Source organism: Cajanus cajan, chromosome 4 (genome assembly GCF_000230855.2).
Source record: "Cajanus cajan strain Asha chromosome 4, NIPB_CcT2T_4, whole genome shotgun sequence".
Lineage (NCBI taxonomy): Eukaryota > Viridiplantae > Streptophyta > Magnoliopsida > Fabales > Fabaceae > Cajanus > Cajanus cajan.
This window is the reverse complement of record NC_138520.1, coordinates 17,384,210-17,397,824: the sequence shown is the minus strand read 5'-3', so window position 1 is coordinate 17,397,824 and position 13,615 is coordinate 17,384,210. Positions and strand designations below refer to the sequence as shown.

The following is a 13,615-nucleotide window of genomic DNA, read 5'->3' as shown; positions in this document are numbered from 1 at the left end:
TTGTAACATGCACCACTCATGTGACAGTTCTTCCTTGGAGCGAACAATGTCTTGCTCCTCGTCACTGTCTGACACACCTCTATGAGATATTTTTGAAAACATATAATTTATTATAATATTTAGATAATAAAAAATTAGGAGAGGATACCATATTAATTTTATAAAATTTTGAGACCAAGTAAGTATCTATAACAATAGATAAAGGGAATACAGGGATTTGGTTTCCATTTTTTTAAAGTTAATTTTATCCTTCAATTGTTGACATAATTACCACTTACATACATATAAGTAGTTAAGATAGTTATTTTTATCCTTTCACTGAAAAAAAACTGCCACCATCATGCCTCAATTTTTGTCCAATTTTCATTATCCAATTTTGTCCCTTCATATAACTGAATGAAAGATAGTTATTTTCTCTATAAAAAAAAACTGCACAACCTTCTCTCTTTAACTGGATAAATAATCTTTGGTCTTTATCATTTCGTTTCACAAATCAGCGTAGCCTGTTTTCAATCTCCAAAACAAAAATTTCTTTCTTTCCCGGTTTCAACCATTTGGCATTTTCATAATTCCACATCACTGCCCACGAAGGTGGATCTTTCACTGTTACAAGGGGTGTTCCTAGTTAATTTCTTACACCCATCAAATTAATCTGGTCAGAATTCCACTGCACTGTCAACTGTCTCCTTCGTAATCATTGTAAGTTATGTAAATTTTTCTATTACAAGGATAGTTTCATATTTACACTAGCCTATATATATTGTATTGTTGCTTACAGCTTTGTATTGTTCATTTTCTCCAAAATAATATTATTCCCTTTTAATTCAAGTAACTTTTAAAGGGCTTACCTTTGTCATTGAAGGAACAAATAGAGGGTTTCATCTAAATTGTTAATTTATATGCAAGCAGCAAAACCATTGGAAGGTTCTAGAAATGTTTATATAGCGTACCGGAAATGATTATAGGCTCCTATGTTTTATACACATATATGTAAAAAAATTAAACCTAACATTCTCTACAAATGGAAGTATAGGCAACAGGAAAAATTAACCTTCATACTCACATCCATTCTTTTTTTTGTCTCCAACACCATACTTGCCCTTCTTGCATCAAATCTATAACAATAGATAAAAAGAATTATTCCTTTTGTTTCCACATTTATCTAGAATTTTTGTCCTTAAAATTTATTATAACTCGGTTCTTTTTTAGTCTGTTAAAGGATAAAATAGTAAGAACATTGCAAAAACACACAATAAAGTTAAACTATTTTTTTAAAATAAAGTAAATTAAACTGCTGTCAAATTTTTAAAAAATTAGTTTCATCTTCCCTCTCACAAAACAAAGTAACGGTTATTTTAACAAGTTTTAACTACTTTTCTCTTTGATTTTTATTGCATGTAATTGCATGACACTCTTTAAAGTTTTAAACTTGGATTAATCAGGTTTATAATTGTATATATGCATCACATTACTTTATTTCTTTTTTTGGCTTTTTTTTTCTATTTCTGTTTTCTAGCTTACATTCTCTTCTATATCTTTCTCTTTTCCTAAATTTTTTGGTAATGACAGTGGTTATTAATATAAATTTTGATTCTAATTATTTATCAAGTGTTTCGTTGTACTTTTATTTAACACATTGCTTTCAGCAGAGACGGATCTAGGTGTAGTGTTGTGGGGGCACTTGCCCCCACTATCATTTTCCAATTTTATATAATATATATATATATATATATATATATATATATATATATATATAATTTAAGTTTGGAAAAAATGTCTATTTATTTATAGTTTTCAAATTTTTGAAAAAGAATTTTTATATGACAAATAATATTTTTTTAATAATGAACTAATTTTTTTAAAAGTTTAATATATATATATATATATATATTTATGCTTAAATATATAATATAATATATTAAAAAAATTAATTTTTGATAAAATAATATTTGTAGCATGAATATTTACCTTTAATGCTTTCTATTTATTGTACACGTTGATTAAAATAAATAAATTATCATTTAAAAGTTTATATTAGATATTAAAAACATGTTTATATCATAAATAAATTTAATTTAATTTTTATAAAATTTAACATATTTATTTTTATATTTTTATTAGTGTTAAATTATTATAAAATAGGTCTTTGAGGTTGTAATTCTAACCAAATATTAAAAAAAAGATGTTTATGACAGATAAATAAACTATACTTATGATATGTATTTTTAGTGAAGATTAAATTTAGACTTATTAAATTATAAATAATTTAGTCTAACCTAGTTCTAATTATAATCGTAGATATAAAAACTTGTAGAAAATAATTATAATATATATTTATACTTTTAAAAGTGATATATAAATTTTTAATATTACAAATATATAAATAAATAGTGTCTCCACTATTTAAAATTTCTAGATCCGTCACTGCCTTTCAGTTCTTCATTTTTGTATAACTTGATTTTGGACGCACATTACCTTGATATTTGTTGTTATAATTTCTCAATCCTCATATTTTGAACTGTCATTCCTTTTGTAGAAACTTCCTTTCCTACCAGAGAGGCTATTGTCCATAGGTTTTGATGTAATTTCAATTTTCAAATGTATTGGAGATTAGGTCGGTAGGTTTTCTGATTTTTTGCTTTCTTTCTTTAATTTCAATTATTTTAAAAACTGAATTTCAATTGCTTGAATATGGATTTTTTTTTATTATGTGTATTGTTCAAAATATTCATCATTAATTAAATTTAGTTTCAATTTATACAGGGATGACAATTAGTCTATCCACATTTTACAACTTTATTGGAATCTTCAATCTTCCCTGCAGTAGTAACCAATGAGAAGGTCAGAATTTATTTCAAAAACATAATATGGATAAACTTTTCTTAAGAATAAGAAATTAGTGAAATGGTGTTGCTTTTATATATTGTTATAGATGAAGATTGTTAAAACATTTTTAATTTTTATAATCTATGTTACGAAATTTAGTCTGTCACGTATTATAATTGAGATTCTTAGAAACAACTTTAAGAATCTTTGTTAAATAGTTTTAAATTTTTTTTTTCAATTAGAGACATTAATCAACAATATAAATGAATGTTTATGTTTTGTAAATTATCAAAAAAAGGTGGACACTTGCTTATACTTGAAGGTGCAAATGAGAGATTGTAGTTGTTTAAGGCAAATTTGTTGGGGTTTGATTCTATTATGGAAATTGGATGATTATTACGGTGTCAATTAATTTATCTGTTGTTTCCATTCCTTTTTTATTTTTTGATTTTTTTTTCTTTGTGAGTAATCGTATTTTGATTTATTAAGGTAAATGAATTTGAGTTAAAAAAATAGGATCCGATTTTTCCAAATTCACTTATGATATCTGTCTCATATTAATCATTTTTAGACTATCTATTTATTAATTTAGTTGAATTGTTATTTCTATAGTGGATTTTTTTATTTAAATTGTTTCTGAGGATTTTATTTTTTTGATATAGGATTTTATCCAAAAATCGGACCTCAACATTGTTACTCTCTCCTCTTATCACGTCTTCAACCTCTTATTTAAATTATAATCTTCATCTTAATTATAATCTACAATAATAAACTTCAATAGTTGTAATTCTATAATTTATTATATGTTAAATTTTAAATTGTTTTCTCTATAATTTTTACGAACATATATGTATGACTAACTGCGTCTTCATTTATCATGTTTAATAATGGCTAATTCCCTCTACGGTGACTAATTGTATGGCTTTTGAGGATTAAATGAATATGCACACTTGCCTACCACCTATTTGATGAAAAGCCCAAACTTTTGGGAATTAAATCAAAAAACGAACCGTTTAAACTAATATTTACATTTATGATTCTCCAGTCTCTGTATTACGATTTTCATTAGTCTTCTTTATGCAGGCACTCTGCTTCCTGTAGAGGCACTTTCTGTGTTGGCTATCCAAGTGCACAACTTTGACTGTGATTCTTTAATTATTTCTTATTTTTTATATTTTGGTAACCGACACCAAATTGTCAAATTCTTGCAATTCAACAAGTTCATTTGTTTCTGGTCAATGTCATCATGTTTTCTGTCATTTTTTTTTTATGAATGCTTAATCTTTGTTTTAAAATATTTTATTTCTGCAATGGGTATTCATTAAATTATTTCAAAATATTGATCCTTTATTATTTATTTTCCATTTCTACTTTGATCCTTTATGTGTGTTGCTACTTTGTATTTGTAATTTGTAAATGTTTCATAATATACTTCGTTTCTTTTTGTTTTTTTTACGTCCGAGTTTCCCAATTCTGCCAACTTCGAATTGTTGAACGACCTTCGTCTCCATTCATGTGAGTTACGTTTTCCTTTTCGTCTTCTATTTCCTTCTGAATTTCATAATACTATCGACGGATCTGTAAGCCTCATGATTGATTTATTAAATTATTTTTTTAACTTTATTTTTTAACTTGAGTAATTATAAGTAAAATAATTTATATATTGATAAATTAAATCATGGAAAATATATTTTTAATAGATAAAAAATTTTCAATATTTTTCATATTTATAAATTATATAATGAGATTTTTCCAAACCTGGCCCCGGTTAAGTGGATTGTTGTGAGACAAATCAAGTATCTTTTAGGGGTACTTTGGGAGTGATGGAATTAGTAAAATTCTTCATTCTAAAATTATGGTGTTATGTGTTAGCCTTTTAACAAAGGTAACGTGCTACTCGAATTTTATGGACACATATAGTTGATTTAGTGCATGCAAAAGTGTCTCCAAACCATCATATGGAAATGAGATAACTTAAATTATTGAAAAATTTTAAACAACTTTTTTAATTAATGACATAATGTAATATTTTTTAAATAATTAAACAATTAACAGAGGTTTGAGTAATGTGTGACTTAATTAATATAACATTTTTTAAACAATTGAAGAAAGTATATATACAATTTTGCAAAACTTTAATGGATATAAATGTAATTTATACTTATTTTAAAGCCTAATGTTTGTTTCTGTCTTGAACCGTATCCAGAGTCCACATCGGATTTCTTGAAGGCCAACGGAATTAGGGTTTATCAATTCCGGATCCACAGGTGTAAGGTTTGTATTATCCCTCTCTTCTGAATCCTCATCATCGTTGGTATTTTTATGGGTATTTCTCAATAGTTGGTATTTTGCATACTAAAGAGAAAACAATAACTAACTATAACTTCCAACAATTAGTTATTTTACACATTTTTTTAACTCAATATGTAAGTTTAGTCCTTTTTAACAATGATTTCTATTTTTCGTCAATATTTTTTCAACGATTTTAAATTTACAAAACCTATTAAAAATTCAAATTTAAATTATGCCTAACTCTGATTTTTTTAAAATTTTTAATAGTGTAAAAATTTTAAATATTCATTTTAAAACTTAGAATCAAATAAATTTATTACAAAATTTAAAATAATAAATTAAAGTTATTAACTTTAAAATTTGATTTTATTACATTTTTTTTACAACTTAAAATTCAAAATAAATCTACAATAAATTATTAAGTTTAGTGATTTTTATTCCATGTAATATATATATATATATATATATATATATATATATATATTTGCAGGGCCTAAGCAATTAGGGAGTCTATATGGATTTTATATTCAAATTTAAAATTATTATTGTACTTATTTTGTACTATATGGAAACATACACTTTGTCTCTTTAACAAAATTATAGTTTCACCATTTTTAAAAAAATTAATAATAGTGATTATTACATTTATTTATTTATTTTTAATAAGAATTCAATATATAATTGTCCACAAATACTATTTGACAGATATCTATATAATAATATGCCAAATTCAAATGATCAACAACAAGAACAACAACGACAAAGATGGAGACAAAACTATAGAAATAGAAAGAATCAAATGAACATGGATCAAAGACAACAACAATTGTCTAGGCGACGTAGAAATTACTAACAAAGGAGACAACAACAAAATCAAGTACACACATCATGTTCAACAACTCATCCAACTAATTCACATATGTGTACAACCACAGAGATGTTAAATAATTTGTCAAACATAACCTTTCAAGATTTCACAAATACAAATTTCCACAGCAGAAAATGACTGACATATGTACGACAATTAGCTCGAACTACTACATCTCAAAGAATATGTAACATTAAAACAAATGCAAGTTTTTCAAATATTGGTCACGTTGGTCATGGTTAGTTGTGTAAATTTTTTTTAATATATTTATTCAAAACTATTTGTTCTTTTTGGTGAAATTATTATTATTTTCTAAACCTTTAAAATCTAAATTTTCTTCATCAGAGTTTCAAGGAACAAATGACAATCAAGCAAGAACGAGTATCATAAATATTGATCACATAATTCATGGTTAGTCATCATCAATTTCAAATATATTCATAATTGTTTATTTATTTTATTTGACAATAAAAAAAGGTAAACTTATATATTTAAACTTTATATTTATTTAATTATTTTAATAAATTCATTATAATTTTTGTATGGACACATTTCTTTTTTTTTTTATAATTATGCAGATCATACAACAAGGTTTCAAGGAACAAATGACAATGAAGCAGGGCCGAGTACTATACATATTAATAACAATGTTAATGGTTAGTGAAAATTAAATACAATTATGAAAAACTATCATATATATTCAAACATTTTATTCACTTAACATATCATAACCATAAATTTACAATTTAAAAATGCTATTTTTTTGGTTTACAATAATACAGATTTCATGGAAGTGGAAATGCAAAATGTGAGTAGTATAGAACCAAGTATTCAAGGTACACACAATTTCTTTATGACCCGTATTATTTTACATTATTTTTATTGATTAATTATCATATACTATACATGCGCGCCGACGCGCGCACACACACACGTATATATATTTTTGTTACTTTTATTAAAATTCATTATCACTTTCTTAAATAACGCAGAATTGCCATCTCAATTCTCACGAGCACATAATAGTGCTCGAAATTTTCAAAATACCATGAGAATGACTAATTCTCAATTACCAACTCCAACTACATGTAGACGATGTCAAGCACAACTATTTTATCATGAATCAAAAGATATGTGTTGCTCTGGTGGAAAACTTAATTTTTTACTAATTAATGCTCCTAAAGAGTTGCTTGATATTTTTCTGGACTCTATATCTGAAGGGAAACATTTTAGAAAACATATTAGAAGTTACAACCATGTACTTTCATTCACTTCACTTGGTGTTCATCTTGGTCAAAATGTTGGACCAAATGGATGTGGTATATATCAATATATCACAACAATGGAGGATTCTATCCAAATGAGGGTTGTAGGCCACGTTTCTTGCAATTGTACATCTATGACACAGATCATGAATTACAAAATAGGATGCTTGAAAACCCTCAACTTCATCAATCCATAGTTTCTAAGTTGCAACAAATACATCAGTGCAATCCTTTTGTACATGTATTTAAACAACTTGCACTACAATCAAATGTTCAAGAATGTAGTCTACTTATTAAAGAACGTCCTGTTAATCAACCACAATATCATCTTCCAACCGCTTCACAAGTTGCCGCAATTATTGTTGGTGGAGATACAGAATCAATGTCACGTGGACGAGATATCAATTTGGTCAGTCATGAGGGTAATTTGGTGAACATTCAAGAAATAGTAGGCTATTATGATCCACTGCAATATCCTTTATTATTACCTTTTGGGACATATGGTTGGGATTTCAACACCAAAAATGATAATGGACAAAATATCTCATGTCGAGAATATTATAGTTACATCCTTCAAGTATTTTTTATATATACTATAAAAATAACGCATAAATTAAATTATGAAGTGCTAACTAATACCTGTGTTGTAGATTCGTCCAGATGATCAATCTACATTGTTAAAGTCTGGTAGACTTTTACAACAATATGTTGTAGAAAACTATGTGAAAATTGAATTAGGGAGGTTAAGGTGGATTCAAAACCATCAAAATAATATTCGTATTGAAATATACCAAGGTTTGCAAGATGTTTTACATGAAGGAGAAACTATTGGAGGCAATCCACATAATATTTATGAATGTCATATTTATTTCAATAATATTCATTGTGATTTAGCAAACCAATAAACTAAAATTATTATTGTAGAAAATATCGGTCAAAGAACAATATTACCATCAACATTTATTGGTAGTCGTCGTGACTTGACACAACATTATGAAGATGGAATGGCTATTGTGCTTAATGATGGTAAACCAGACATTTTCCTCACAATGACATGTAATCTTTCTTGGAGCAAAATATCATCTCAACTAGGCCCTCATCAAACACCACAAGATCGTCCAGACTTGCTGACAAGAATATTTCGATCAAAATTTGAGCAATTGAAGGAGGATGTGATTAATAAAGGGGTCATTGAAAAGGTAAAAAATTACATGTATGTGACAGAATTTCAAAAGCGTGGACTGCCACATGTACACATGTTGTTGATCTTAGAAAGTAATGACAAATTACGTGACCCAGAAGATTATAATAGTGTTGTGAGGGCAGAAATACCTAAATTTGAAGATGAACCACAATTGCATGAGGTTGTACTAAAACACATGATTCATGGGCCTTGCGGAACTTTGAATCCCAATTCTCCATGTATGAAGAATGGTCAGTGCAAAAAAATGTATCCAAAACAAGTTTACCAAGAGACACGCCAAGGTAATGACTCATACCCACAATATAGAAGACGATTTAACCACCTAATATCGGTTAATAGAAATGTCACTATTGATAACAGATGGGTGGTTCCTTATAACCCTTGGTTACTCTTAAAGTACAATTGTCATATAAATTGGAAGTATGCAGTAGCATCAAAAGTATTACGTATTTATATAAATATGTCTACAAAGGTCCAGATCGAATATCAATGGAGGTTTGTATAGGTTCAAATTTAGATGAGGTTCAACAATATATTGATGCAAGATGAATTTGTGCTCCAGAAGCTTTGTGGAAGATATTTAGATTTACTCTTTATCGAATATATCCATCTGTTGAAAGATTACAGATTCACTTACCATATCGCCAGCAAGTGCGATTTTATAATCATCAAAGAATCACCGATGTTCTAAACAATGACCATAACTCCAAAACAATGTTGACACGGTTCTTTTCCCTAAATCGCAGAGATCCAAATTCAAGGAGTTATTTGTACAGAGAGATTCCAGAACATTATTGTTGGCATAGGGGGATAAGGAATGGTACCGAAGAATGTCAAAAAAGAAAGTAATTGGTAGGATTTATACAGTATCTCCTTTAGAAGGAGAAAAATTTTACCTATGCGTTCTATTATCTCATTTAAAAGGTCCAATGAGTTGGGAAGATATGCTTTCACCAAATGGAACATGTTTTAACACATTCAAGAAAGCGGTTGAGCATTGGGGCTTTTTAGAAAGTGATAATAGTATTCATGAATGCTTAGTTGAAGCATCAAGTCTACGAATGCCTTATGCTTTAAGGAGTTTGTTTGTAACTATATTAATCTTTTGTGAACCAACCAATATTAGACAACTTTGGGATGATTTTTACACCTACATGATGGAAGACTATCCTTCGACAAGCGTTGCTGCGACAACAAGTTGCATTAACATGTTATTAAAGGATTTGAATGACCTTTTGATTCAACATGGAAAACAAATCACAGATTATGATTTGCCAACAATAACAATGGAGAATACTCATAGTTCTTTGATGCCAAGGGTTATACAAGAGGAGTTATCCATCCAGGTAGATAATGAAGATCTAGAATCTTTGCTTAAATTAAATAATGATCAATTAATTGCATTCAATGCAATTATGGATGTTATCAACAACAAACAAAGTCAAGTTTTCTTTGTGGATGGACCAAGAGGAACAGGTAAAACATTCCTTTATCGCACTTTAATTGCAAAAGTGAGAAGCAAGGGACAAATTGTTTTAGCAACTACCTCATCTGGTATAGTTGTCACACTATTACCTGGTGGTCGAACTGCACATTCTAGATTTAAGATACCAATCAATGTAGAGGCAGATTCATTTTGTTTTATAAGTAAACAGTCTGATCTTGCGAAACTAATTAGAGAAATAACAACTATCATTTGGGATGAAGCACCTATGACAAATAGATATGCTTTCGAAGCATTAGACAGATCATTAAAGGATATTCTAGATTGTAATGCTCCATTTGGTGGTAAAATTATGATATTAGGAGGGGATTTTTGTCAGGTGCTTCCTGTTGTTCTAAAGGGTACTAAGGCAAAATGATATATGCATGTATTTTAAGTTTCATTTATGGCCTATCACAAAGGTTTTACATTTGAGACAAAACATGCGATCATTACAAGATCATAATTTTGCAGAATATAATGCGCATTGGAGATGGTAATGAACCTACCAAATGTGATGATATGGTAAAAGTACCTCATCAAATTGAGATAACATGGGAAGGGGAAAATTCAATACAAAAACTTATTCGTGACACATTTCCACAATTACAATCTCATACATGGGATGCTTCATATATGGTAGAAAGAGCCATACTAACACCAAAAAATGAGGATGTTCAAAAGCTTAATGACATTATCATCAACCATTTCCTAGGAGAAGAACGAGAATTGTTATCATTTGATGAGGTTGAAGGGGACACACACAACTTATATCAACAAGAATACTTGCACTCTATTACTCCAGGTGGTTTTCCACCACATGATCTGAAGGTTAAAAAAGGTGCACCGTTGATGTTGTTGCGAAACATAGATCCTAAAGCTGGCTTATGTAATGGAACAAGGTTATTATGCCGTGGATTCTTTATGAATATGTTGGGTGTTGAAATCCTAACAGGTCATAATATTGGAAAGAGATCTTTTTTGCCCAGGATTAAACATAAGACAACAGAAAGTGCAGGACTTCCCTTTGTACTTATTAGGAAGCAATTTCCTATGAAACTAAGTTTTGCAATTACCATAAATAAGTCACAGGGACAAACAATACTCAATGTTGGAATTTATCTTCCGCGACATGTTTTCAGTCGTGGTCAATTATATGTTGCTTTGTCAAGAGTTGTGTGACACCCTTACTACCCCAACACATATATTGTAATAATATCAATAAACTAAGGAAATAAAATTTTCCACATAGGTAAAAGGGTTCACATAAAAACCTTTAGAAACATTCTTCAATATCTAAAATAGTCTGAAAATGAAAGTTGGAAAATAAAACATAAGAGGTTACAAAATGTTTTCAAATTAATAGGTTCAACTCCATATACAAATACAATTCATGTCCTAGAAATCCTCTGCCCCGATGTCACAATATCAGAGCATACCCATAAATTAACTGTTGACATTCTAGATGCCACTCATAGCCCGGATCTTCCTCACCTAAAACATCCACAAGTTATACGGTGAGAAAAGAAAACATCTATATATATAGCACATAAGAAAACACAACATATTATCTCATTATAGCTTAATATTCATAAATATTTCAACATGTCATATTTCAATCAATCATGCATCGTCATCACGTCATAATTCTCAATCACACCATTCATCACAAATCTTGCACTTCACACTATGCCAAGGTCACGCTACCCAATTAACAATCTAAGGTCGTGCTCACTCCTGATATAACACTATGTCAAGGTCACGATTCCCCTGTAGCATATCTAGCCCAGGGTCGTGCTCACCCCCGACATGTTATTCAAGGTCACGATACCCACGTAACAATCCAGAGACGTGCTCACCCCTGATATAACACTGTGCCAAGGTCACGTTACCCCTAACCTAGGGTCGTGCTCACCTCTGACATGTTAACCAAGGTCACGATACTCATGTAACATACCCGGGCCGTGCTCACCCCTGACATGTTAACCAAGGTCACGATACCCATGTAACAATCCTGAGTCGTGCTCACCCCTGGTCATAGGTGTGAAGAACCACAATCACTTCTCATTCACATTCCACACAACATCTCATAGTTCAATTCCATACACGCATCAAATAAGTCCAACATAATGAGTTTCATACATCTCAAGCAATTCACATCTAAGTCATCAATTTCATCAAGTAATATAGCAATAACAATCATAAGTTAATATGATAACCAATGGAATTATCAATTTAATACAATCTTAACATAAATAGTAAAACCCCCAATTGTTCCAAAACTTAGCTCACAGACACTTTTCTACAATTTCGTTCTCTCTCCCAGATCATCATTCTTACAAGTTATTGGCATATTTATAATCCTCATCATATACAGAATCTAATGAGATCATCAATTCCTCGAACAGAAATCATCCAATTTTTCACAACCTAACTTACAAGCACTTTTCTATAATTTCGCTCTCTCTCCCAGAGCATCATTTTTACCAATTAATCAGATATCCATATTCCTAAATACATACAGAATCAAATAAGACTAATAATTCTTCAAACAGAAATAATTATAAAATTAATCATAATCTTAAGGGCTCTTCCTCTACCCAATTCCCTCATGTAACTCTACATATAAATAATTCCCTTTTCCCCCGTACCTGGATAAACAGCAGTTGAACTAAAATAGGAATCTCTTGGTCTCCTCCTCTAAATGCCCCCTAGTCTTCAGAGAGAAGAGGAAAAGAAGTGAGAACAGCAGAGAATAAGAAGAGAGAATGAGAGATGTGTGAAAATGAGAGGTGAGGGCGCTATTTATAGGATTTCAGGCTCACCTACCGGAACGGTCCGTTCCAAAAGTGGAACGGTCGTTCTGGACCCTTCGAAACTACGCAAAATTCTCAACTGGAACGGCCCGTTCCAAAACCAGAACGGCCCGTTCTCAATCCCAGCAGAACGACCCGTTCTCCCACCAGAACGGCCCGTTCTGCTTCTCCAATTTTGGGCATTTTTCTTATTCTGGAACGGCCCGTTTCACTTTTGAAATGGCCCGTTCCGGGCAATCAATTGGGCCTCTGGCCCAGCAATTTTGGGCTGTTACAAGTTGTTTCTCAAGCTTCAACGAAAATTCTTATTAAAGAAGGAAAACTTGAAGGGAAAGATGGAAACTTTACGAAAATATTATTTTTAAAGAAATTTTGTTATCTCAAAATCAGGTTTTGCCCCTTTTAATTTATAATATTTATGAATTTAGATTAATATTTGATCATGATATACAAAAACTAAAATTTGTTTCTTTTATTTTTTTATCGACAGTCAACTTAAGATTCAAGGAGATCCTCCAATTATATGAAGAGATCAATAGAAAGAATTTGAATATGTATTTTCACAAACAGGTAAGTGATAACATATTCATTCAGTTTTTATTATGAAACTTTATTATTATCTATTTTTTATTATATTACTTATATTTACTAGGAGGATGACTTTGAAAAATTATGGAATATTTGGAAGGACAAGTATTCACTCTCAACAATTTCTCTCATTGACAACAAGGTTCAATTTAATTTGAAAATGTCATCTTCATATTTTGTTATTGCATATCTATTTAAATTATATTTTCTTTGTGGCAGGTTTATCGTTTAAAAGTATATTCTATTGGGTGGAGTTCTACAGTAATAGTAGAT

The 13,615-nt window shown here is 29.7% G+C and overlaps 1 protein-coding gene and 1 pseudogene across 1 annotated transcript; both read left to right on the top strand.

Moving 5' to 3' along the window:
• The first annotated feature begins 3,713 nt into the window (after positions 1-3,713).
• Positions 3,714-8,960, top strand: LOC145957207 (uncharacterized). Its single transcript, XM_083073424.1, has 8 exons — positions 3,714-3,732; positions 3,910-3,969; positions 6,565-6,642; positions 6,769-6,822; positions 7,207-7,305; positions 7,395-7,828; positions 7,902-8,085; positions 8,176-8,960. The coding sequence occupies exons 1-8, from the start codon at positions 3,714-3,716 to the stop codon at positions 8,958-8,960; spliced, it is 1,713 nt and encodes a 570-aa protein (XP_082929550.1).
• Positions 8,961-9,204: 244 nt separating this feature from the next.
• LOC109791865 (uncharacterized) lies at positions 9,205-12,088 on the top strand (annotated as a pseudogene).
• Positions 12,089-13,615: the final 1,527 nt, after the last annotated feature.

What these genes read in the sequence shown, in the direction of transcription:
- LOC145957207 (XM_083073424.1), top strand. An exon ending in CCAAGTGCACAACTTTGACT is followed by an intron (nt 3,970 to 6,564) that starts GTGATTCTTTAA and finishes ATAATTATGCAG; the next exon opens with ATCATACAACAAGGTTTCAA. An exon ending in TATAGAACCAAGTATTCAAG is followed by an intron (nt 6,823 to 7,206) that starts GTACACACAATT and finishes CTATATCTGAAG; the next exon opens with GGAAACATTTTAGAAAACAT.